Below are 24,728 nucleotides of genomic sequence, written 5' to 3'. Positions count from 1 at the left end.
CCATTTTAATCTCTACACTTAGTGTATATATTCTATATTCTCAGTCAAAATACTTTTTTTGTTTTTTAAAGGCAAAGTATAGTTTTACTGCCCGAAGACATCACAACTTCGATTAAAAAAGAACAAAGACCGGTGAACTGTCACCTTGCACATACCAGCAGGGGGCGCCAGAAAAGGGAGGAGTCTTTATTTTTGCTCGTGTTGTTGTTCAGGGATGCTTAAAAGGTATGCTAAATGACCACTTTCAGTTACCGCTTATTAGTAACATTTAGCATTCGTTTGTGCTGCAACCTGATAACTGGTACCTCGTTCGGACTAGGTTTCATTCACAGGCTAGCGCCTTAAGACAGCGGGGCTACGGAAAATGCTCCTGTCAGCGCCAGGCAGGTTGCTGCCGTCTGTACTGTAAACAAAGTAGCTTGCTAGCATCGTTAGCATCAGCTGGTCAGCAGGAAGGAGACTGGACCTTGTTCAGCGAGCCTTTGTTTGCTCCAATCTGGCGTGAGCTCTGACGCTTTGGGCTTTGCTTTACCTCGTCGTCTTTTTGTGGAGTTGTTTCCTGTAAAATAGGGGCTGGAAGGCTGGTCCATGAAAGGTAAGGATTCGTTAGACGCTGCTCTCGTCTCGTGTTTGTGGATTCCACTGTTATATAACCATTTAAGTTGCGACCTTTATGGCTGATTCCGCGCGTTCACCTTTTGTTTCACGTGCTGTGTTCTCTTGCTGTTGCTAACAGACTCCGTCCATATCCATCCTAACACAGCAGGTTTAATTCTGAACAGAGATTGTGGGTTCCAGCCTTTTGCCCTGACACGCTCATTACCGCCTGCTCCTCTTCGGATTCAAACCGCAGCCTGCGTGTGTTGTTGACTCGGGTGTTTTCTCCTCCGTTTCGCAGGGAAACCGGGACGTGTGCGGCTCCTGCAGAGTTGTGCCTGGTGACTTGGATCCAGTCTCGTGTGGATGTTTGCATGGATGCAGCAGCTGTAACCGCATGCAGATTTAGGTAGCTGGCCTGATGGACAAAAGAGAGAGGAAGCTGGGCTATTTTGCCTGGTAAGAAGAGACATTGCACGTGCATCACTAATATTTGATTGATTTTGAATCTATGCATGTAGTTTCCAGGAGTTTAGACTGATTTAATCATGCTGGGTTTGTGCAACAAGCCATTTCCATATTAATATTATGGATCAATGACTTCCTTCCCGAGTAACCTTTGGTGCCATTGACAAATGTGCACAAGTGAAAGCAGAGAATAGAAGATAATTAAAGGTTTCATTTTAAAAATCCTTTTTGTTTGCTTGAATTAAATCATATTAAGTAAAATGAGGGGGAAAAAATCCGACTCATTTAGACTAAACATTTTCTGCCTTTTCCTATTGTTATTTGTGTTTAAAGACCCCACTCCAAGGAAAGTTGTGTTTTTAACATGTTCTTGTGGCATTTTCTTATGATGGAGGACATATATAAAGAATATTAATCTTTACATTGCTTTTCTTTAATAAACTTTTTTTGAATCAATAGCAGAAGAAAAAAAACGCCCTTTGAAAAAGCTGTGACACAGACGCTGACATGCCGGCTTTAGCGGGCTCCACTTTATTCTGATGCATCCACTCACAGACAAACAGATCTGTGTCTGTCTGTGAGGGGATATCTGTAAGAGAACGTGATGGGTGATGGGAAGTGGGGGTGGGGCTGCTCTGCGCCAACAGTCCTCCCTAGAACTTAGGGGGGAGTTTCTAAAGAACTTCTGCCGCTCTGTTGAAACTATGCCCTCAAACGATCCAGGATTTTTAAAAAATCCTTTGGCTAAAAACGGCATAATCATAATTAAATGACCCCTGGGAACACTTTTACAATAGATCAATAGATGATTGAAGAGGGACTTTAAAATTTTCATTTTACACAAAATAGCTCCTTTTTTTGTCTTTTTTTTAAGCTAAAACAAATCTTAAATTAATCTGACTTCACTCTTGTGTTTGGATTTTTTTTTTTTTTTTTTTTTTTTTTTTTAGAAAATATAATTTCTATTTTGTTTTTTTAAGCTCATTTTCCACATGTTGTCTGTTACTTACATGGAAATAAATTCATTTGTTTAAATCCCCCTTTTTTCTTCAGATTCTCTACATAATTTGTCAAATTAATTTGGGGATTTCTGATTGAAATCCCCAAAAATAAAATATAAGTAAAATATACTTAAATACAAGTGAAGTAGGACATGTTTTTTAAGTTGAAAAACATTTTCTGCCGATGTTTGAAGTGACTCAGGAATTAGGGGTGTGGGGGGTGTGGATCTTTTCCTCTCACATGATTCAAGCATGTACTGATGCTCCATACAAATGAAACATGAAAGATTCAACGAACTTTGTGGCGATACAATGCAGCCTAATTGGATAGATCTTTATTATAAATTTGACATTTAAAACTATTTACGAAAATGTCTTAACATCATCTTTTTTTCTGTTTTGACTATTTTGTTCTTAGTTGTTTGGAAAAAAAACATGTCATTGTGTTCAGATATTGTTTGCAGTGCTTGGAAAAGATACCAAATTTTACTTCCTGATTGATTTAATACCTTTTTTAGCATCTTGTCCGTTGTGCTCGATCCATTTTTTTTCTGATACATACCTGTATCATTTACATCCCTATCAGAAAATGCCTCACGTTTAATCAGAGTAATGTGTCAGAACTCCATGTTCTTGATGAAGCTAGATTTGTGGCAGCAGAGTTTTTTTTTTTTTAGGAAAGGATCAGGGAGTAAATGGAAAGTGGATTCATGCAGTCAGAGGAAAATGTGGGGCGTTTCACAGAGCAGCGTGGTCGAACTGATCAAAGTCTTTTGAGAGGGGAATATTTCCTTTTTTTGTTCTCATTTGTTTTTCCAACACAGGTCAGACAGTGCATTTGTTCCTAATAATTTTAATCTAATTATTGCAAAAAGTTACCAAAGAAAGCAAACCAAAAGATTTTTAGTTGGCAGTTATAAACCGGTTTGGTTCAGACGACTCCTGTCAGCAATTTTTTTCAACTGTATTTGTCTTTTGGTAAATGTAGGTGACCAAATTAAATAAAATGGACTCGCCTTTTTTTTCTGTATGTTATACTGATAAAAAATCTTTTTAAGGGTATTTTTTAAATTAGTATTTTACTGTTTTATCTGTGTTTAGCATAAATCACAAATTATACAAAAGGAATTGTTCTTTGTGAGAGATTGGAGGAAAGTAACATTTAATCAAATCAAATAGGGAATTCTGTATATTCAGATTGTTTTCAGAAATAAAACTCAAATCTACTAAGTATAGGATTGCAGCTGACTATTAATTCTGCAATGAAATCTAAATTAACTTTAATTTTTAACTTGCCTTTTTGGTGTTCAGTCAGCCATAAAATATTCTTGTTTTTAATACCCATGTTATCTGTCTATCATGTTATACAGTTGTTTGCCCTATTTTTTTTCCTTTAGGTTAAGTGTTTTATTAAAAAGAAAAACTTTTATTCCTTTTGCATCTCTGACAAACAGCTGTGAAGTTTGGCTGCTTTTGCTTATTTTTTGGCCTCAGAATGAACTTGTGTGAGTGGAGGAGAAGTCTTATCAGTCGATGCAGCTGCTGCTGTCTCCTCCTCCTTCTGCTTCACTTCCTGACAAACAGAGCAAAGGTCACAATGAAGCGCAGGCCTTCGGTCACCGTAAAACTTTAATAAGGCGTTATTGTTTTTGCAGTGTTGAGATTGTAGTTTAATAAAAAAACGAAAACTTGTACAACTACTCAGGCACAATGAAACGCAGAAACTATAAACATTTTGGATTTTTAAAAGCAATATTTTATTAAATGAAGGGGGGAAAAAAGTTTTTCGTTTTGTTCTAGTTTAAAATGAAAATGAAAAACAAAACAAATTTTTATTTTATTAGTACCCATACTTTGAGCAGCTGTCTTAAAGTTATTTTGTTTTATATTGCCTTTGTGATCTTTAAAAAGTCAAATCATGTTGCTTCTCTGCCTGTATTCAGCTCTGAATTGACAAAACCTGTTTTAGTTTTTCCAAACATTTGCTCTGGGTGGACGTGAACCCGATAGAAATGGTTCCACAATTAAAGAAGCTCAATAAAGGAGGAATTTTGAGAATCTACTGACAAATATGTGAGTGTTTGCTGGGATACAAGCTGCTTCAGTTTAAATGAGATGTGTGGGAGGGGAATCCTGTCTGCAGGATTATCGATCCAGTCTCTACTTTCCATTAAAGCACATCAACAGTCGTGAAGCTGCTTCTGCTCATTTCAGAGCTTTGCAGAGCAGCATTCTCCACTTTTTCTAAAAGTTGGTTGCATTAATCATATGGGCCTTTCAGCTCCATTGCATCAAAATGCAGCATCTTCTAATTTTTTCAACAAACCCGTCAATACTGAACTTTAATGATAATAATGAGGGAGACGACAACTTTGATTAGTCCTTCAAAGTTTCATGCATAACTGTAAAGTATGAGATGTGTTATTTACTGCACAATGGTTTGATGTACATTTATAGAAACACAAAAAATAGGGTGGAATTAAATGGAACATCTTCAAGTTGAAACATTTTGTGATGACATGGAGATTCTTTAACACTAATATGTTTTTTTTTCTTCAAAACTTTATTGAAGATGTATAAGATACAAAATCAAGTCAGTTTTAAGTACACAGATAAACAAAAGTAAGCACCAAGATGTACTGAGTATCCAAGTAACTGGTAACAAAATTTTCCCTTTTCTCCTTTAATGAGTCAGAATTAACCATTTTTCTGGTGTTCGTCAGGCGGAAACGGCAGAGCCAATTGGAGAAGAGTCCAAATGAGCGAACCCCAGCACTCTTCAGTGATCCCAACAAGAAGAAGGACCCACAGACAGTAACAGCAAAGCTGCCAGCAGGTTTGGCTTAATTCTGCATGAAAAAAATCATATAAATGTTGGCTTTAGCTGTTCGCAGTTATGAAACTCCTAATAATTGGATGCACAGAAGACTGCAGCAAAGTCTGCACAGACTTCTTTGTTTAACAGACTTCTGCAAGTGCTTTTAGATTAATGTATGGGGGTATGCATTATTAAAAGGCCACTTTGATTAGATAGTCTAATGAATTAAAACTGATGCAAACACTGCAAACACTAGAACTTGACTTAATTCTGTGAAAATGGTGTTAATTTGTTGAATTAAACATTTAATTAAGTCAAAGAAGCTTTGATATAAGCGCCGTTATGATGTTCCGTGTTGTGTTTTTGCTGCAGGTTTACAAAATTCATGATTTGTGGTCAGTGGCAATTATTATTTTGCGGTTGAGAGACACTATTGACATGATCCAGGAATCATTTGTAATGAAGCAACATCAGCAGTTTCAAGCAGGAAGTTACACAACCTGTCCCTGAACGAAATAAGTCTGTCTGTTGATGACAGTAAAAACGTGCATTTCAGCATATTATGAACATCTTTATCCTGCCATCAACTAACTGTTCACAATTTGAAGTCTCAGTCTGATCAACTTTAATCTGTTTTAAAAGTGTTCCCAGTGTTTTATCATTAGTATTACTATTATTATCATTATTATTACTATGGGGTCTTTAGCCCAAAACAAAAAAAACTGTGTGGTTTTCTAGGACATATTTTCTGCAGAGCAGCAGGAGTTCATTAGAAAGTTGCACCTGAGTTGTGGGTGGGACTGTGGCAAGAAGCAACCTTGCCCCCCCCCCCCCCCCCCCCATTTGTTCTTTCATTCTTTTCTTTCCCCAGACGGCATTTTTTTTTTAGAAATGAAATAAAAATCTTAATCCTCTTTTTATTTGACCTCCACCTGAAAGATGCCACAACAACATTTTAAAAACACAATTTTCTTCGGAGTGGGTCTTTAATATTTCGGATGTGTGACTTGTGCATGAAATTAAATTAGAGTGCAGATTGAAATAAACACTCTTAAGGACTAAAAGCCACAACAAATTATTTGAATTTATTGCTCACTTTTGAAGGTTTTCAGCTACAAAAATGATCTAGATAATAAAATAAGACCTGAAGTCAGCTGTAAATATTCAGGTTGATGCAGAACTTCTTTTCTTTGACGCACCGTTTGCATAAACCTTTAAATTTGCAGCTGACTCTCTGCTGCTAGCATGCATGCTCACCAAACTGATGATAGACCTCCTTCAGCCAGCAGTGTAAATGGAAGAGCTGCAGCCTGTATTTATGAAACGCTGCTGTCACTAATGGAGTCTAAGGTTGTGGGCAAAGTGCAGAGGATGAACTGAGCATGCTCGGAGCAGACGCACCTGCAGTAAACAGGTTCTACGCCTCGTCATGGCGGCATGACGAGGCAGTCCGAGCTGCACTAATGTCCTCAGAAAATGCTGACCCTGGAGTTTCCTCTACAAGCGTCAGTGTTGCAGCGTGTTTATAGTAAATCAAGCCACAGTTTACATGAAAAGGTTGGTTGTAGGTGAAGTGATAAAGGGACAAGTTCTATTTCTTTAACAAGTATAATAACTGAAATAATAATATAAGTATAAAGCATAATGACAAAGTATTTATTTAAAATGAAAAGGTCAGAAATATACAAAATTACTTTCCACCTAATAAGCTGTGTAGAGGTTAGATGGAAATTCTTTTCGAATAACCCAGATATTAGCAGCATACATTTTTAAATCATAAAAAATAATTGATTAAAAGTTACGTTAGGTAGGTTATGTAATATACCAGTCCTCTCTTTGTGGTGACTCACTGCCATTTCCTATTTGTTGCGCGTTTTTAACTGATTTTATGGGGACTTCATATCAAACGCACATTAGAGCCATTCCAAAGGTTGACACACACACACAAACGCACGCACACATTTTTCTTTTGTCTGTACAAATACAAACAGTTTGAAATGTAGAATTAGGTACATTTGATATGTTGAAATTTTGACTCTAATTCAGATTATTACCTCAACTTGTTGATTTGAAGTGTTTGACATTGAAATCTAAAAGTTTATATTGTGGACACAATTTTTGAATTTGTTGATAAAGTCAAAAAATTAATTGTTGGACTGACTTACTATCGAATGTGGTTGGAATCGATACATTTCAAGCTGTCAAACAAAAAAGTGCAAAGGAAGAGAAACAAAGGAGATATACATCCATACATAGATATACTAAACTTAAGACGGTTTGTCTTGATTTCATGGAAATTAAAAAATGAAAAGTAAAAGAAAGGCATATCTATACATCCACACACAATTATCTATACATGCATCACACTGAATCCGTTTAATGTGAAGTTTGTCAAAAAGAGTTTAAATGATTCTTTAATAAGAAGAAAGAGAAAGCAAACTTGTATAATACCACCCCCCCCCATTATACTTTACTTGTCTACTCTGATTATTTTTGCACAGTTATCACTTTCCAATTTAAAATACGTCATTCTGGTCTTGAAAAAAGTATTTTTGTGAAGTAGAAGTGAAGTTTTCCTTGGTTTTGGAGTTCAGCCCTCTTCCATCTTTGCATCTGCAGGCGATGGGTGTAAAATTAACAGTCAGTCAAAGCTGCAGAAGAAGAGGCCACCAGGGACGGTGGAGTATACGGTGAGTAACACAACACTGACCACATCCTCTAAACAGCCATCTGATTATTTTAGGAGAAAAATATTTCTGGTTGCAGGTGGGTCCGAATGATTCCCTCAACAGCATCGCACTGAAGTTTAACATCACCCCGAACAAGCTGGTGCAGCTGAACAAGCTCTTTTCCCCCAGCGTCTTCCCTGGACAGGTGAGGGTCTCGGCACTCTGCCTCCACGTGGCTCCTCTTGTCTGGAATCGGCTCACCGCTGGCTCTCTTCCATGTTTCAGAAACTCTTTGTTCCAGATATCAGCCGATCAGAATCCGACCCCAAGTCTCCCACTTCCTCTGACCCCTCGCTTACTAACGGCCTTTCTGACAAGGTATCCCATGTAAGTAAAACCAAATCCACCAAAACCTCTGATCAAACCTTAGGATGTAGTCTATCTTCTCTGTGATGTGTACGTTTTTTTTGCAACGACTCGTTTGGTTTTAGGATGAAACTCAAGGCTGCAGGTCAGCAAAATCCATCTGCCGTAAGCTCTCCCCGAACTCTGAGGACGAGAGCCCGGCGACGGTTAAATTCATCAAGATGAGCTGCAAATACTTCACCGACGGCATGGTACGACGCTACGATTCTGCTCTTTACCCCAGCGTTTTTATTCCCAAGATGGCATCAGATGAGCATCTATCACTTCATGCCATGTGTTTTCAACACTCCGTCTTGTTTTAGGGGACATTTTGTGTCATTTTCTATTTTATTATAAAAAAAACTTTAGCTTAGATTAAATAGCATCTGTTAAATTTGGTAGAGGAATGTCGGAATTGCCATCTTAGTTCCTAAAAAAGCTAAATGCTGCTGTTTTTATTCCTTTTATCTAAATTAATTCAGTTTTTATTTAAATGTATGTGACCAATGGCTTCTAAAAGGTTGAAAACTAATTGCAGAAGTAGAAGTATATACAAAGATAATTATTTCTTTTTATTCAGCAGATGAGAGGCAAAGATTTTAGATATTAAGGGGCAAAAAAACTTTTTATAAGTTGGGTTTTAACAATTTCTTTCATTTAGGAAAAAATAAACTGTTGTCTTAGTGAAAATAAGACAGTTGAACAGTAATAGTTATTTATCTTTAGTTCCAAAAAGAAGAGAATGTTATCAGAAATAGAATGAAAACAGTTATTTTCTTTAGCACGTGTCTGTGTTTCAGTGGGAGAAAAAGCTTTCTGGCTTGTTTTCAGGGTGTGGTTGGCGGTGTCTTGATTGTGACCCCCAACAACATCATGTTTGACCCTCACAAGTCAGACCCGCTGGTGATCGAGAATGGCTGCGAGGAGTACGGCCTCATCTGCCCCATGGAGGAGATGGTTTCTGTGGCGTTGTACGACGACGTGTCGCGTATGAAGCTCAAAGACGCTCTGCCTTCGTAAGAGCTCCCCACACTGTTCACTGCCATTTCTCCTCATTTGAACTTTTATTTCACTTTTATTATTATCCATTGACTCCTTTTCATGTCAGTTTTTCATTTAAGCTCGTTTGCTGCTTAGTTGCTTTTTTCCCCCACATTTGTCATGTTTGAAGCCGTATGTTTTGTTAATTTCTGTTGCACGTTTTCTTTGTCGTTTTTGTTTGGTTCTCCATCTTTGTCTGTGTGTGGCGCCCGTGACGTGGCAGAGACCTACCCCAGGATCTGTGTCCTGTGTACAGGCCTGGTGAGTGGGAGCAGCTGCCGTCTGAGCAAGAGCTCAACCCGTTCAGCCGATACGAAGCTCTGGTTCCACATCGACCAATAGTCTTGGATGACATTGAAGCTACTCTCTCTGAAACGGGTAAAACCTAACATAAATGTAATTTATTTTGTCGTAAGAAAAGTTTTTCCATGCTATGTCATACTGTTTTAAAATAAAACTTTATTTTACTTTTAAACCAGCATAAAATTTGTTTTCTCGAATAGGTCATCTTTATTATTGGCCATTAGTCTAGCTAACACACAATAAAGCCATAAAAAAAAATGTAAGAATACATTTTGTAACAGTCATTTTTCTGTTTGTGGAAAATAAACTGCATCCACTGCTGCTTGGTATGAACATCTTTTAGAACAAAGTTATTCAATTCTAACCCTTTGGCAGGAAAAATTCTATAACAGTGTTATGATTTAAATCCCATATTTATTATATATAGATATATGGTTACACCGTTTTTTTAGGAACACAGATGTGATTCACACAGATTCAGATTGTTACGTTAAAAAAAAACTGCACTCTCTGCCATCTGGTATGAATATTATTTTGGAACATAAAACAATTTGCTGTCTATCACAGCCAAAAGAAAATGCACAAGCGGAAATGTTTTCCCTTAAGGCAAACACACAGACTTTAGAGTAAATGTTTAGACAATCCCATCCTATGTGACTTGCTTGACCTATCACAGCTCAATAAACTGTGATGTCAGGTTGCCTCAATGATTAAAATAATAAATCAAAAAATGTCTTTTGACAACATATTTAAGTTTAGTTTAAAAAAAAAGGCACAATCATGAAAGTTGTGTTCTAAGGTCCCCTCTTTAACCAGGATGTCCTAGAACAGGGGTCTGCAACCTTTAACCTGATGGAGCCACAAAGTCTTATTTCACCTAAAACACTGATTTGTATTTATGTAGTTGCTACTGTCATGATAATAATAAATGAACTGTTGTTTTTTTCCTTTTTTGGGCACAAAAACAAACAAATTGAAATGAGCCCTTTTTCTAAATTGTTTATAACTTTTGACACGTTCCCTTTCAAAATAAAAAGGATCATCTCAGTGCAACATGTAGGTAATGTAATTTCAGCATTGATTAAAAAAACTGTTTATTTTGCTGTTTGCGGTGTCAGACATTCATGAATCTAAAGGAAATTTAAGTAACCCTTGTTATATTTGGGCTTAGTAACCTCAAATTGATCTTTGTGGAACAAAAATTAAAAAGCTACAAAAAGTTTTAGTATACTAATTACAAGATTATTGGAGAATTTGGGCTACCGTAGTCAGGAACCTTGCAGAGTAATACCGACTGCCCAACAAGCTGAATAAAATTTGAATTTGTTACCTTTTTTTACTGTATTACTCACTTGCTTTTTACTTTAAAGTTTCTTTTTAAAAGTAAAAGCTGTTTATATTTCTTTAACCGGAGAGCTGCAATGGAGGTGTGAAAGAGACCCATGTGGCTCCAGAGCCTCAGGTTGCAGACCCCTGTTTGTGAAAAACCTTGACATAAAATCTGTCCCTGTTATGAATACAGAACTGCAGGTTTGTACACGATTTTGTTCATGACCAACTGTGGAGCCGTAAAGTTTAGTTGTTTTTTTTAGCTGTTTACTGAATTTCTAACTTGTAATTGAAGATCTTGAAGACACATTTCCTTTCCCACCACCATGAATTCAGAATCTTTCGATATATTTCTTCCATACCTCATGTATTTTTTAAACCGCTGTATTATTAAAACTTCTCCAGAGGTTATGATGAAGTTTTCGTCAAATCAGCCTTGGTTTGAAACCACAATCATTTTTGATCGTAGGGAGCACAGTGGGGGACCAGACGGAGAAGTCTCCTTCAGATGAAGGATTCACAGAGCTGGAGCCCACCGTCAACGGGAGCACAGAAGAGGCTGAGGGGCCGCCCTCCACCACGCTCAACGCTGCCAGCAGAGATCTGGATGAGGGGTCCAGATCAAGCTGTTCGAACCTGGAGGACAAGCTGATGCTCGGACAAACAAAAGGGAAGCCTGATGAGGAGGAGGACGAAGGTGTAGCTCAGAACAGCTCCATCGAGGATGGAGAGTCGACGCATTCCACCTTGGAGACTGAGAAACAGGATGATAAACCTGAGATTCATGAGGGAACAACACTAACCAAAGACATTCAATTAAAAGGACAAGAGGATCCGCTGAACAGGGTAGATGATAAAATCATCAGGAAGTTGACTCTTCAGGAATCCTCTGGGATTCAGGGAAGGCCGAGGCGAAGCTCTCATGGACCGAAAGAGGGGGAGAAACTCTGTGAGGATGAGAACCCGAAGAAAAACGACAACTCAGAGATGAGGTCCTGGCTACTGGAGAAGATCCAGGCTCCAATACAAGGTGCGTGGAGAGTCACATGATCAAGCAGGTAGATTGGTCTTCATGTCTTCATTGGTCTTTTGTGTGCAGATATGCTTTTCTCATCTGAGGAGAGGAGCAAGAACCCACCCATGTTCCTCTGCTTCAAAGTTGGGAAACCCATGAGGAAGTCTTTTGCCACGGGCAGAACTTCGAGTCCGGCCCACTCCCTCGGGAGCTGGGGAAGGCAGCCCGAGTACTGGTTTGCTGTTCCACAGGAGAGGTGAGACGATGACGAAGATCACCCAAAAGTTCACCCAGAGTGACGGAGCCAACCTGTGACCCTTGTATCCGTGCGTGCTCCAGGGCGCAGGATCTGTACTCCTTTTTTGTTCAGTGGTCTCCCGATGTTTACGGTAAAGAGGCTCGAGAGCAGGGCTTTGTGGTGGTGGAGAAGGATGAGCTGGACATGATCGACGACTTCTTCAGTGACCCCGCATCCTGCAGCTGGGAGGTGAGGAAACCCATCACAGGATGTTGTGAAGCTTTGCCTTGTTGCTTCAAGGGTAAAACATTTATCTCATTTCTGCTCTGTTGGGTTTTTTTTTCTGATAACGTTTTAAATAAAAAAGTGGCGCTACATTTCAGCGAGACTGGTGTTTTTGGTTACATTACGGTGAAGGAATAAATTCCCAATGTAAACGCAGATTATTACCATTGATGAGGCAAAGCGCCGACAGAGCTTTGGCAGCTGCGACAGGGACCTGTCTGCGGATGCGCTGCCCATGCTCATGGACAGCAGCCAGCTGCTGGAGGACACGCACATCGAGAAGGTGAGGAGGCAGCAGATTCCCAGCTGTTAGGAAGCAACCGGACGTTATGAAACAAGGATTTAGTATTTGATCCGTTTTTGTTTCCAGCTGGCTTGTAGCCTGCCTGCTCGCGTGCAGGGATACCCGTGGAGACTGGTCTACAGCACTGAAAAACATGGCAGCAGTTTAAAGACTCTGTACAGGAACGTTGCAGATGTGGACAGCCCGGTGCTGCTGGTCATCAAAGACATGGATTATCAGGTAACCATGGCTTTTTTCTCTCTCATTATTCAAATAACACCAAAATGTTCAAATGACATTTTCAAACGAAATCATGTCATGAACCAAAAACATTTTACTTTAGTACTTTAATAGAGAAAAGCAATGTAAACAGAACAAGATAACAATTCAAAACTCTTTATTTTTTGCATCTTTTAATGAAAACAGCTGCAAAAAAGTTCATTTAACTTAAATATGTAAAAATATGCATCATCCATTTAAATAAGTAAATTACATTCTTGAATTGTCAGCAAGATCAAATTCTTAATACAAAATATGTAAATTACTTTTGAAACTTTTTAAAAGTTGTTTTACATTTGAAATGCAAACTTCTAACATATGAAAAAAAATATGTCTATGCCTAAAATTCAGGTTTAATATTTAATTTTGTAAAAATAAGCGAAAGAATAAAAAAAACCAAATAATTTTGTTACATTTTTTTTTAGTTAGGTAGTTTTAAGTTTTCCGTAAGAAAACCGTTTAAAGTCTCACTCCAAACATCTTTTGATCTTTTACAAAAAAGCGTTTTTTTGTAAAAGCAGATCATGTCTATGACACAGACACATTGTGGCTTTTCAAATTCTATTTGCAGTTAATCTTACAGTTTTCATGAGCAGATGAGATTAGAATCCAGCCTGTTTGGAGTTTTTCTAAAAATAAAAAAAAAATCAAACAAAAATCTCTTATTTTGTTTTGTTTTGATTTTTTTAAATGCATGAAAAAATTACAGCAGAGATCATCCTTTTTTTATATTAACTAAATATAATACGCTTCCATATTATTTACCATGATTTGCATCAAGAAATATTTAGAAATGCAATTTTAAACCTAATTTCTTTTTTTTTTAAAAACACCACAAACCGTTTTTATTGCAGTGGGTCTTTAAAGGCCTATTCCATGCAAAATCAATTATTTGAGCTTTTCAAAGGTTCATTTCTCACAAAACTAGCAGTGATCGGCTAAAACTCTTTCCTTCTATATGAACATCCATCTTTGCAAAAGTTTGTAAGTTGTTTGTTTTCGTGGGAGAAACGCAGACACGCTGTAATGGCCGACTCTAGGATGATGTCATAAAATGGACCCACACGGAGCAAAAGGGATCGAGTCGTCTTTCTTTCGGGCTGGAAAGGAACTCAGGAAAATAACTACCGTAATATTTAATTTCTAAAAATTGTTTTTTTTTTGTGTTCCATATGTAATAAATTATCATATACATAGATACTGTTTACTATAAAAGCCGTAAGAGCAGAATGTTTATTTAAACCAAAAAAATCATTTAGAACTTTTGTTTCTTTTCCTTTCGGCTTTCCTTGTCGGCCACAGTGAATCAGCTTCCTCCATCTAACCCTGTCTCCTGGATCCTCCGTCACTCACAACAAATGTTTTTTTTAAATTGACTTTGGCGCCCTCTTGTGGTCTTAAAAAAGAAAAACATGAAATTTGAAAATAAACAGAATTCAGCGCTTTCACACACAAAAATTGAACGATTATGTATTGATGGAAAGATAAAATGTGATGTCCCCCTTTTTTCCAGATATTTGGCGGATTTTCCACTCATCCCTTTAGAGTGAGCGAGCACTGCTACGGCACTGGAGAGACGTTCCTCTACAGCTTCTGCCCTGAATTAAAAGTTTGTGCTCAGAGTGAGAGCTATGCCAGTAGCCAAAACCATGGGGCGGTTTTTGAAAGCAGGTGTTTTTATTCCAGGTGTACCGGTGGACGGGGGAGAACTCTTACTTTGTGAAAGGCGACATTGACTCTCTTCACATGGGAGGTGGAGGGTGTGTACATCTGATTATTTGTCACGTGGCCGCTAATTTATTTATGTCTTGGGGAGTTTTTTAAGCGGTGTCCTTGTTTCTTTGTTCCCCCTATGCAGAGGTCACCTGGGACTCTGGTTGGATGCTGATCTGTTCCGAGGCACCACTACCAGATGCGCCACCTTTAACAACCAACCACTGTCCTTCCAGCAGGATTTCAGCATCCACAGTCTAGAGGTCTGGGCCTTTGAGTAGCTCCACCTGCTCCCTCTGCACTTGCTCTCTGATCCACAAAACCTTAAAACACCCCCTAAATTGTATCATGTACCACAACCATAGCCGCCCACAAACGACACTGGAGGTTCTGCGAGACAAGTCCAGAAATAGCTTGTGGAGCTGAGACCTTTACAGGTTGGACTGACCTGCGGGTAGGTGGGGGTGCCAGCTCATCCTAGCTTCAACTAGGGAGTAATAGAACAGGTGTCAGTTTGTCAATGGCCTGAGACAACAGACGGTTGCTCCAGCCTCCCGAGCATGCAGACTACCTATCCACCATGAACTCCAGAGGGGCCTAAACATTACTGTTACTCTGCAAAGTGCTGGTTTCAGGTCTGTGTCAGGAGATTCCCTTTGTTTTTTGGTTGTATCTTTGCAGAAACTATTATAATTTTCCAATCATTTGTATGCACAGAAGAAAGATTTTTTTTTTTTTTGTCACCATAAACTTAAGACTTGACCAGACGTGGTTCTAGATCCTTGGCTATTAAATGAAGTGTTTACAGCAGAGGGATCTCCTTCCCTAAAGTCTGTCCTGGTCTTAGAGTTGGAGATTCAGAGGATGAGAACGATTCCCGTATTGTTCATAGCCAATCACTTTCGATAGTAATGCGCTTAAATTTTCAGTGACCAAATGTTTGTTTTTGAGCTTTATTTGTTGGAAAGCTCTTTATTTTTTTATTTTATTTGTACATTGAATTTTTACAAAAATAATCCTTTTGTGTGAGTTTATTTTTTCAAATTTTATAGATGCATTTCTTTAAATATAAATACCAATTTCTGGACAAAATTTGTTGTGAATTTAATTTTATTCTCTTCTGCCGTTCATTTCCAGCCAGTAGAGGTTTCTTCTTACTTTACTTTGCACTACAGAACGCGGCTCTCAGTGGAAACGCTTTTCTTTTAAGGTTAAATGACTGCAGGAGGAAAAACTCTGCCATCCTCTCGGCAGCTGCTCCTTCACTCACTAAAGGATGTAGAGGGGAGGATGTTTTTGCACTTTGATACTTCACTAACTCTACATCCACTAACTGAAGTTGTTCATTTGAGTTGTTTTTGTGGTTGCAGCTGGCGGGAGCATGATGGGAAATGTGCGTCATGACTTTTTGTTTAGAGATGCCCGTACTGCTTCATGTGACTATGAGACCATTTCTTTTAAGTGTTTACTGTTGTAACTGTGAATGCTGATAAGTATTATTTTTCATGTGATGACACCAAGGATCTATTTATTGCGTTGTTGCGAATACATTTAAACTTAAATAAATGTTATATATCTACAAGCATAACAGTGTTTTGGTGATCTTTTAAACCTCGGCTTGTAATATTATAATATAACAGAAATATAACAGAAAGCAACTATCAAACGGTTTGGACAACAACAAAAAGAAGGGAAAAAGAGTCTGCGGTTTTTCAAGATCCCTATCATATTCAGAAAATTTAAAAAAATTCTATTACTGGCCTTAAAGTTTGAACATTACCTTTTTTTTTCTTGGGAAACTAGATTTTTTTTTCTAATTCGCATTTCCCTCACATCTGACCTTCATCAATTTTATCTTTTTTCATTGTTTTGATGTCCTTAATAATTATTTAATTTACGTTTATTAATCTGAGAATTTTTGGATATATGGATGTCTTAACAGAGGACATGAAGTTGGCTAATGTTAAGGTAGAAGATGTCCATTAGAGTGAGGTGGAAAAGGATGATTCGCTGTGGCGACCCCTGATGGGAAAAGCCGAGAGAGAAAGAAGAATTTCCCCGTGGATTCTTTCATTTAAAGTTGTATATTTTTACCCAGAATTCTGCCTGACCTCAAAATTCTGCTTATTAATTCATATGCTAGCCTTTTTTTTCTATTAAAATTTTGATCTTTATTTTAGAATATAAGCTTTTTCCAGAATTCTAACCTTTTACTCGTCACAAAATAATAAAAATGTCATCAAATCATAACTTTTCCCTTTAAATTCCTTTTTAAAAATCTGAATTTCTTTCGAATAAAACGTTTTTTTATCCAAGAATTCCACAGTTATTTCAATTCTAGAATTTATACTCTTTTTCAAAGGTTTTTAATTTTTCTCAAAATATTACTTGGAAAGTTGGAAAACTTTTATCTTTTGGAATCCTCAATCGTTTTTTGTTTTTTTTTTAAATAAAAATTTTACCTCTGATCATGATTTTGATTACTTTCTTATTGTTATTATTGATGATAATAATAATTAATGATAATAATAATACACTTATAATTCGGGTTTCAATTTTCTAGTTTTCATTTTTAAAAAAATTATGAATACAGCAATGACTTAAATGTTGGAATTCTGACCCTTTTTGTCTGAATTCTAACTAAATTCCAAAGTTGAAGAATTCCTAACAATTTCTCATTTCATCTATAACATTTATCTTTAAGATTTTTTTACTTGTCATTTTTTTTTTCTTTAATCTTGGAGCTATTATTGGAACTATTATTTACCTTAAATTCAGCAGCAGCTTCCGGTCAAATACTGACGTAATGATTTGAAGCGAAGACAGTTAAGTTGTAAAGTTCTTTTTTTAGCAGCCGCTCCCTCCTCCTCTCCAAAAGAGAAGCAAGATGTCTCACTCTCTTTGAATAATAAAGTATCTGTCGGATTTGTTTCAAAATAGCTTTTTAAGAGGCTAAAACCTTTTAGACTGCCTTTATATAGCAATATTAAATAACCATACCTCAAATATATGTAAACACACACCGATTAATGACTTAATATTTATTTTTAAGGGATCTTCACATTTCTACACACATCTCCTCCTGCAATCCGTTTTTTAAGAAATGACAAAAATAGATGTTTAATTGACCACAATGATTTTAAGAACCAAACTTAAAACGGATTTAAAAGTGCGCACAAAAACTGCCAGAGTGATTGTCACAGTTCACGTAGACGATCTTTGTTGGATTTCCCAAAATGCCGGAAGCGGCTTCGGAAAATTATGGCGAGCGATGAATCCGAAAAATACGATGAAACCTGCATCTTTTGCCTCATAGCCAAGAATCAAGACGAAGAAACTGAAGTCATTAAACAGGTAGGAGTCATTCATGTCCTTAACTTAAAGAAAACTTACTTCTTTACATAAAGAAAACGCTCCCTGACATGACATGACCAGAGATGTGCCCTTTGACGTGGATTATCTTCATTTCTGTTTGATTCAATTTCATGACATGTTCAACAAAACACTCTTGTCAGTTAAATCTCACTTTTAGAATCTGTCTGATTGTATTTCATCACATCAAATAACAATATAGGGCTCGCAATAGCTCTCATTGATTTCTGAGCACAGTAAATATTGTTTGATAATGGGTAACTGTGACATGGGTGATATTAGCGCTTTATATACCGACTTTTCCGCTCGCTGGGCGTGTGTACCGTAAACTACAGTGTAAACGCGCATGCGGTAAAGTCAGTGACGGCTAGCGAGACCGCACTTCCACAGGTGGGGGCTCACTTGACCGCGGTACTTTTGGCAATAACAACCGCTAAGAATTCTTTATTCACAATGAAATTCTGGTGGGGTAAATTATTTATTCATTTGATCGAAAACTAAAAATAATAAATACTTGTTTTACACACAGTGTAAAACTTTTACATTGTGTATAAAAAAAGTTATCATTTACCATCACTAAATAATGTGATTAAACCTTCAAGTTTTGTTCTATAACACGAGTTGTTTAATTTAAACCTCAATAGAAAGAAAAACACCTGGCTTAAAAGTGGGATGTTCCATAAAGGGAGGTTGTTTTTGAGTTTCTGGATTGTCCTCTCATCTGTTTCTGCAGGATAAGAAGCTGGTGTGTTTCAGAGACATCTGGCCTGCTGCTCCTCATCACTACCTGGTTATTCCCAGAGCGCACATTCACAGCTGCCGCTCGCTGAGCGGGGAGCACATCCACCTCGGTCAGTCAAAAACATGAGTCAGCATCAGTTCTCTCTCCTCTCTGTACCACAGCGTTCACTCACTGGCCACTTTATTAGGGACACCTGCTCCTCCAACTGCTCGTTAACTCTGATTTCAAATCAGCCAATCACATGGCAGCAACTCAAGGCATTTGCGCATGTAGACATCGACAAGAAGATCTACTGCTGGTCAAACCAAACATCTGAATGGAGAAGAAAGGTGACTGAAGTGACTTTGACCGTGGCATGGTTGTTGGTGCCAGACGGGCTGGTCTGAGAATTTCAGAAACTGCTGGGTTTACTAGGGTTTTCACCCACAACCATCTCTAGGGTCCGAAAAAGAGAAACTATGCCAATGCGTCCTATGCCAGAGGTCAGAGGAGAATAACAAAACTGGTTCCAGCTGATAAAAAGACAACTGAGGTCTGCAGAAGAGCATATCTGGAAGCACAACACGTCTAACCTTGAGGAAGATGGACTACAGCAGCAGAAGACCACACCAGGTGTCACTCCTGTCAGCTAAGAACAGGAAACTGAGGCTACAATTCACACAAACTCACCAAAACTGGACCATAGAAGATTGAAAAAAAACATTGGTGATGGTGGTGTAATGGTGTAGAGGATATTTTCTTGGCACACTTTGGACCCCTTTAGTACCAACTGACCATGATTCCAACACCACAGCCTACCCGAGTATTGCTGCTGACCATGTCTACCCCTTTCTGACCATCGCGTTCTGATGGTACTTCCAGCAGGACGGTGTTCCGTGTCATAAAGCTGGATTCATCTCAGACTGGTTTCTTGAACATGACATTGAGTTCTGGACTCGGATGACCTCCACAGTCACCAGATCTCAACCCAATAGAGAACCTTTGGGATGTGGTGGAACAGGAGATTGGCATCATGGATGTACAGCCGACAAATCTGCAGCAACTGTGTGATGCTGTCATTTCAAAATGGACCAAACTCAATACTGAGGAATGTTTCCAGTACCTTGTTAAATCTATGCCATCAAGAATTAAGGAAGTTCTGAAGACGAAAGAGGTCCAACCTGGAACTAGTGAGGTGTACCTAATAAAGTGACCGGTTAGTGTGGATTGGCTCTGCAACATAAGGCACCGCATTTGCTGCTGTTAACTTCTTTTGTACTCATGTTTTTTTTAAACCTCTCCTGTCAGAGAATGTTTTACTTTTGCCCAAATAAATGTTTCAGCAAAAGCGTGTTATGTAACCAACAGTTGACAGGATGACATCCATGGGAAAAGATGTACTCAGAGAACAAGGGATTACCAACATGGAGGACGTGAGGTATGAAAAAAGGGAGGGAAAATGTTTAAAAATATAAAAACACCAATGGGGGAAGTTGATGCTTTGGTGTGCTGGTTTTTCACATCTTTGCTCACGTGGAAAAACATAAACCTAGACCAGGATGTTTCAAATGTGACAATCTCATAGTGTTGCTCAGTTCAGAGAGAGAGCAATTAGCTCATGATCACTGTACTTAATATTTGTACAAATACTGAAAAACATTGACACTTGGTCAGATCCTCTTATGGAACATTTTATGCTTTTTTTTTGTTTTTTTTCTAAAATACAGAACTGTTTGTAGCGTATCGAAAATAAACACATACATATCAGAAAATATACACATATTAAAAGGCAAAAATGTTATGACATTTTCAGTTTAAAAACCAGTCATACAATTGACAGCTCAGCAGATGTTTGGCTCTTTCACTTTTATTTGCTTTAAATACATTTTTATAATTAAAAAAAAAGAAAAAATCCTTGTTCATATTTTTGGAATATTTCAGACCAACAAAAATAAAAGGGGTTCCTTAATAGAAATTGAAATGTTCAGCAGTTAAGACTTGATGACTGCATTTGACTAAATTAAAATTCAGTATTCTGCCCAGCAACTGCATCATTTATGATGCTTTAGTGTTATTTATTATTTAGCATTAGCTCTGAGCCACAGCCCCACTAGCTTGGTGGCTTTAAATGCAATCAAGGCTGTGAAAAGTGAATTGGCAGAAGAAAGTATATTAATCCTCAAACTTCAAAACTATTTTTATTTGTTTAGCGCTTTTTATTCTCGTTGAAGCATAAAGGGCTTTACATAAAAGAAAATAAATTACTCATAAAAAGAAAAAAATGTTTATAAACATTACAGTTGGAAATGGCTTTTATGAGCTTAAAATTGCTGAAAAAAATCATATCAATAACAATAATAAAGTTAAAAAAGGAAGGGATCACACATGATTCAGTTGCTAGGCAGAATTATATGTATATTTTTATATATATAGTGTGAGGGGCTTCTTTTAAATTTATATAAATGTTGAATAAACTCGACCTTTGATCAAAGATGTTATATTTTTTTTCCACTAAATGTCTAAATTACGACAAAAGATTAAAAGACGATTAAAAGTAATATGGGACAGAGGTTGAATGGTCGAGCCCATACCAAAAGGTCGCAAGTTCGGTTCCCACCTTAATTGCCGATTATTTGAAGTGTCACTGGGCAAGATACTAAACCCACAGATACTAAACCACGATCATTGTGGGAATGTGTGTATAGGTGAATGGGACTGTGACTTTAAAGTGCTTTGATTCATAATCAAGGTGCAACAGCACTCTTGACCGTTTATTTTAAATAAACTCAATTTTCTTTTCTGTAGGCTGGGTTTCCATCAGCCACCCTTCATCTCAGTGGGCCACCTTCACCTCCATGTATTAGCCCCCGTCCGACAAATCTCAACCTGCTTTGAGTATAAATTCACACCAGAGACCGATTTTTTTGTCACTGTGAGTACTAATGGTCTAATTTACTGTGTTTTGGCTTTTTGTTGTTTTTTTTATCAGAAAAATGGTGAAGACAATAAAAGTTTATCTTCTTCTTCTTTATCTAACTTCTCTCATCGTCTGCTTTCCTCAACTCCATCAAAATAAAAGTCTCCCTATTGCAGGTGGAATCTTTAAGGAAGAAACTACTGAAAACTGCCCGAAATGCCACGAGCAGGTGTGGTTTAAAAAAATGTTTGGGATTATGCTAAAAAAGAAGGTATCTTTGAGACAAAAGGAGGTTTTTGTTTCAAGTGAATGTGGTAAATGTACTGCATGACTCTTCCAAAGATGTATGTGCCTTGAAAAATTTATTTGTTTTCCCATGATGTTATACAGATTTTATTTAAATTATATTTGATGCAGTGTATTTCAGGAAATAATCTTCCAAATGTTGTGATTTATTCTATCAAACACCAAAGTCCAATGCATGTATTTTTTACAAACTCATGTAAATTCCATGTAGTCTAAATGAATCACTGTCATGATCATTTATTTTCAAATGATTCCTGATCAACTATGTGTGCTTTAGTATGAAGTTTGAATTATTTGCTGTAGATCACAGTTAGTTTTGTCAATAAATATCCAAATATTCAAAAAAGGTATAAAGAAACTCTGATTTCAGGATATGAAGATAAGAGGAGTTAAGGATCAACAGCTGTTAGAATAATTCCAAATACATTAACTTTATTGAGGTAAAATAATCAAAGCTCCTATAATTACAACCAATGAGTATTACATTGTAATAAACATTAATGATTACTGAAATGTTTGAATTACAATCAATAAACTATTGATTTTCTTGACTTGATCTGCAATGTGTAGCAATAAATACCTGTTTATTGTGATAATGTATTCTAATGATAATCAATAATTATTATATAATGGTTACCGTTACTGTTTACTGACGGCATGGATGAATGTTTTCTGAAGATAAACAATCATTATTAGGCACTGGATTTTGTTACTTGAAAATAATCTATCGGATCAGAACCGGATTACAAAACTATGTAAAACTATAACATGAATAGGGGTGGGATCATATAAGTTTGCTTCTTCCCACTCCTTTTCAAGCAATGAAAAACAGTGATCCTTAGCTTTAGTTAATGATCACTGTTTTTAATTAAGCAAATGTGATATAAGTGACTTTTTTGTTTTGTTGTATTTTCTGTCTTTTTAATCTATGCATGTCATCATTTCTGTAATGAGTTTGATCAATATGTATAAATTCTTTATTGCTTTGACTACAATGCTTGAAATAAATCAATTAATCAATCAATCAAAACAATAAAATTGACAACAAAACTTTCCAAAAGGGCAAATTTTATGGACAGTACAAAAAATGTCTCCAAATATATATATTGGAGGTTGGATAGTCTGCCTTCTGTTTTTATTGACTGTTCAATTCACGGCAGAGTGCTCCATCCTGCACAGCAAAGGAGGGAGCTCCACCCAGTTCACCAAGAGGCCTCTGGGAGAAACTTCACACAATAGCTTTATTTTTTGCTATTTTATAACTGGAGCACTTTATTCCCTTTTCTGAGGATTTATTCAATGGTCTAAATTAGGTTTGAGTTCAATCTTTTTATAAATGTTTTCACCTGTATGTGAGTGAATATTCACACGCATAAAATCTGTAATGTGCTGTATAGTTATTTAACTTGTTTTATGAAAAAAGGATAATTTTGATAATTAAACTATTTATCTGACCCTACTCTTGACTGTTTTTTTGTTCTGTCTAAAAAACTGAAACTATATATATATATACATATATATATGCATACTGTACATGCATGCATAGTTGAAAAATGGGGAAGACATGTAAAAAAACATGAAATGTCCAAAAACACAATCAATTTATTTATCTTGACTCAAATTTTTAAAATTATTATTCATGCCACACTTAAAATTTAGTTATTTAAAAGGAGAAAAAAAAGAACTACCTCCCAACAGTTGACAAATAATTATCTAAAGTGAAAGAAATGCAGACATTTTCTCTTTTATACATTTGATATTTCAGTTGAATTAAGCTTTTGATTGTAAATTATTCGAAAATCTTAAAAATATTTTTCAAAGCAGCACTCGTTTGTTTTTCAGTCACATGATGTCAGCAGTGTGTTTACAGTTCTGATGCTGTCATAGTGTCACTTTCAAATATATATGTTTCCTTAAAAATCTTTTTATGAAAGTCTTTAAAAGAACACAGGAATTGTTTATAAAAGTGCTATATTTCTGTTTGTTCAGTCAGTGTGAATGTAATCAGGAGAACGGGGCTAACTGGATTTGATCTTGAAGTGAAAATAAAAACGTGTTAGAGGCTATTTGATGTCATTGCTAAACTGAATGGAAATGAGTTTCTCCACATGCAGGATGTTTTTAGGATGCAGCTCTTTCGTCCCTCCATTGTGGCTCTTTGGGTTTGAAGAAAAATGTTACAGTTTGAGTACATAATGGGTTTGGTAAATTTGTTTTAGTTTATAAATCTTAGTTGTGGTTTATTATTGGAATAAGCTTAAAGCAAGCATTTTGATCATTTGCTGCACAAGTGTCTAGAGGCAAACTTCCTAAAGTATATAATTATATAGAAAAATTGGATTCTTCATCAATGTTGTCATGTTTACCTTCAGTAGTAAAAGGGGAAAAAGGAGGAAGATGCACCAAAGACATGATAGAAAACATATTGTTTGACTTGACTCTGTTGTTGCAGAAGGATCCTTTTTAACACAGGATGCAGTTTATTTTGAAATAAACTTTTATGTGGTGCTGGTAGAAGTCAAATAAAATAGTTACATATACAAAAGTTAACACTGTTGTAACTCCATGATTGCAAATGTTTAAAAGCTATTTTTTATATACGAAAGGCCGCGAAAACATATAATGTATTTCTCTAAATGGTGAAGTGGGACTTTGTGGCTCTTGGTCAGACTGGGGTCTAACAGAAACAGGACCAATTGGCTTTGTCAGTGTTCAAGATTGGAGATCCATGGGTTAAACAGTGGTTAAAAAATTGATTTAATATAAATTTAAAATTTTATAACAGCAGAATTAACTACTTGAAAAATAGCAATGAAACAAAAGTTGAAAATGTTTTTGGTTGTAAAAATGTTAAAAGCACAGCACTGTTGTCTATTTAAGCTTCTTTAAGTGTTTGTGCACAAATACACTTTTCTTTTAAATATCTTTGCTTATTTGTGTGTTTATTTATCGTTTGCAACTTCTTGTT

General features: G+C 36.7%; 2 protein-coding genes across 6 annotated transcripts; both read left to right on the top strand.

Moving 5' to 3' along the window:
* Window positions 1–53: 53 nt before the first annotated feature.
* ncoa7b (nuclear receptor coactivator 7b) lies at window positions 54–16,032 on the top strand. Of its 4 annotated transcripts, none has more exons than XM_011491945.4 (17): window positions 54–225; window positions 899–1,056; window positions 4,790–4,902; window positions 7,504–7,574; window positions 7,651–7,758; window positions 7,839–7,940; window positions 8,045–8,170; window positions 8,790–8,974; window positions 9,223–9,377; window positions 11,101–11,661; window positions 11,731–11,902; window positions 11,986–12,133; window positions 12,327–12,452; window positions 12,540–12,692; window positions 14,245–14,340; window positions 14,418–14,491; window positions 14,590–16,032. In XM_011491945.4, exons 2-17 carry the CDS (start codon window positions 1,019–1,021, stop codon window positions 14,723–14,725), a joined length of 2,364 nt encoding a protein of 787 aa, XP_011490247.1. In that variant the 5' UTR covers window positions 54–225; window positions 899–1,018; the 3' UTR covers window positions 14,726–16,032. The 4 variants fall into 4 exon arrangements, with proteins under 4 accessions (XP_011490247.1, XP_078798944.1, XP_011490248.1 ...); XM_078942818.1 differs by having other exon boundaries at window positions 86–225; window positions 9,256–9,377; XM_011491946.4 differs by having other exon boundaries at window positions 170–595; window positions 9,256–9,377.
* A 1,607-nt stretch (window positions 16,033–17,639) lies between these two features.
* LOC101174317 (adenosine 5'-monophosphoramidase HINT3) lies at window positions 17,640–23,219 on the top strand. 2 transcript variants are annotated; one of them, XM_011491950.4, is made up of 5 exons: window positions 17,640–17,798; window positions 18,550–18,667; window positions 19,906–19,975; window positions 21,343–21,469; window positions 21,617–23,219. In XM_011491950.4, the coding sequence occupies exons 1-5, from the start codon at window positions 17,706–17,708 to the stop codon at window positions 21,641–21,643; spliced, it is 435 nt and encodes a 144-aa protein (XP_011490252.1). In that variant the 5' UTR covers window positions 17,640–17,705; the 3' UTR covers window positions 21,644–23,219. The 2 variants fall into 2 exon arrangements, with proteins under 2 accessions (XP_011490252.1, XP_011490250.1); XM_011491948.4 differs by having other exon boundaries at window positions 21,631–21,861.
* The last annotated feature ends 1,509 nt before the right edge of the window (window positions 23,220–24,728 follow it).

This window comes from Oryzias latipes, chromosome 24, assembly GCF_053564925.1.
Source record: "Oryzias latipes strain Hd-rR chromosome 24, Olatipes_Hd-rR_3.1".
Taxonomy (NCBI): Eukaryota; Metazoa; Chordata; class Actinopteri; order Beloniformes; family Adrianichthyidae; genus Oryzias; species Oryzias latipes.
This window is presented reverse-complemented; position numbering and strand designations above follow the sequence as displayed.

Excerpts from the sequence above, each read along its gene's own strand:
- ncoa7b (XM_011491945.4), top strand. The coding sequence starts at position 1,019 with ATGGACAAAAGAGAGAGGAAGCTGGGCTATTTTGCCTG. Across the intron at positions 1,057-4,789 it reads AAGCTGGGCTATTTTGCCTG|GCGGAAACGGCAGAGCCAAT; the intron begins GTAAGAAGAGAC and ends GGTGTTCGTCAG. Across the intron at positions 11,662-11,730 it reads GATCCAGGCTCCAATACAAG|ATATGCTTTTCTCATCTGAG; the intron begins GTGCGTGGAGAG and ends TTTTGTGTGCAG.
- LOC101174317 (XM_011491948.4), top strand. The coding sequence starts at position 17,706 with ATGGCGAGCGATGAATCCGAAAAATACGATGAAACCTGCATCTTTTGC. Across the intron at positions 18,668-19,905 it reads CGGGGAGCACATCCACCTCG|TTGACAGGATGACATCCATG; the intron begins GTCAGTCAAAAA and ends TGTAACCAACAG. Across the intron at positions 21,470-21,630 it reads AGACCGATTTTTTTGTCACT|GTGGAATCTTTAAGGAAGAA; the intron begins GTGAGTACTAAT and ends TCCCTATTGCAG.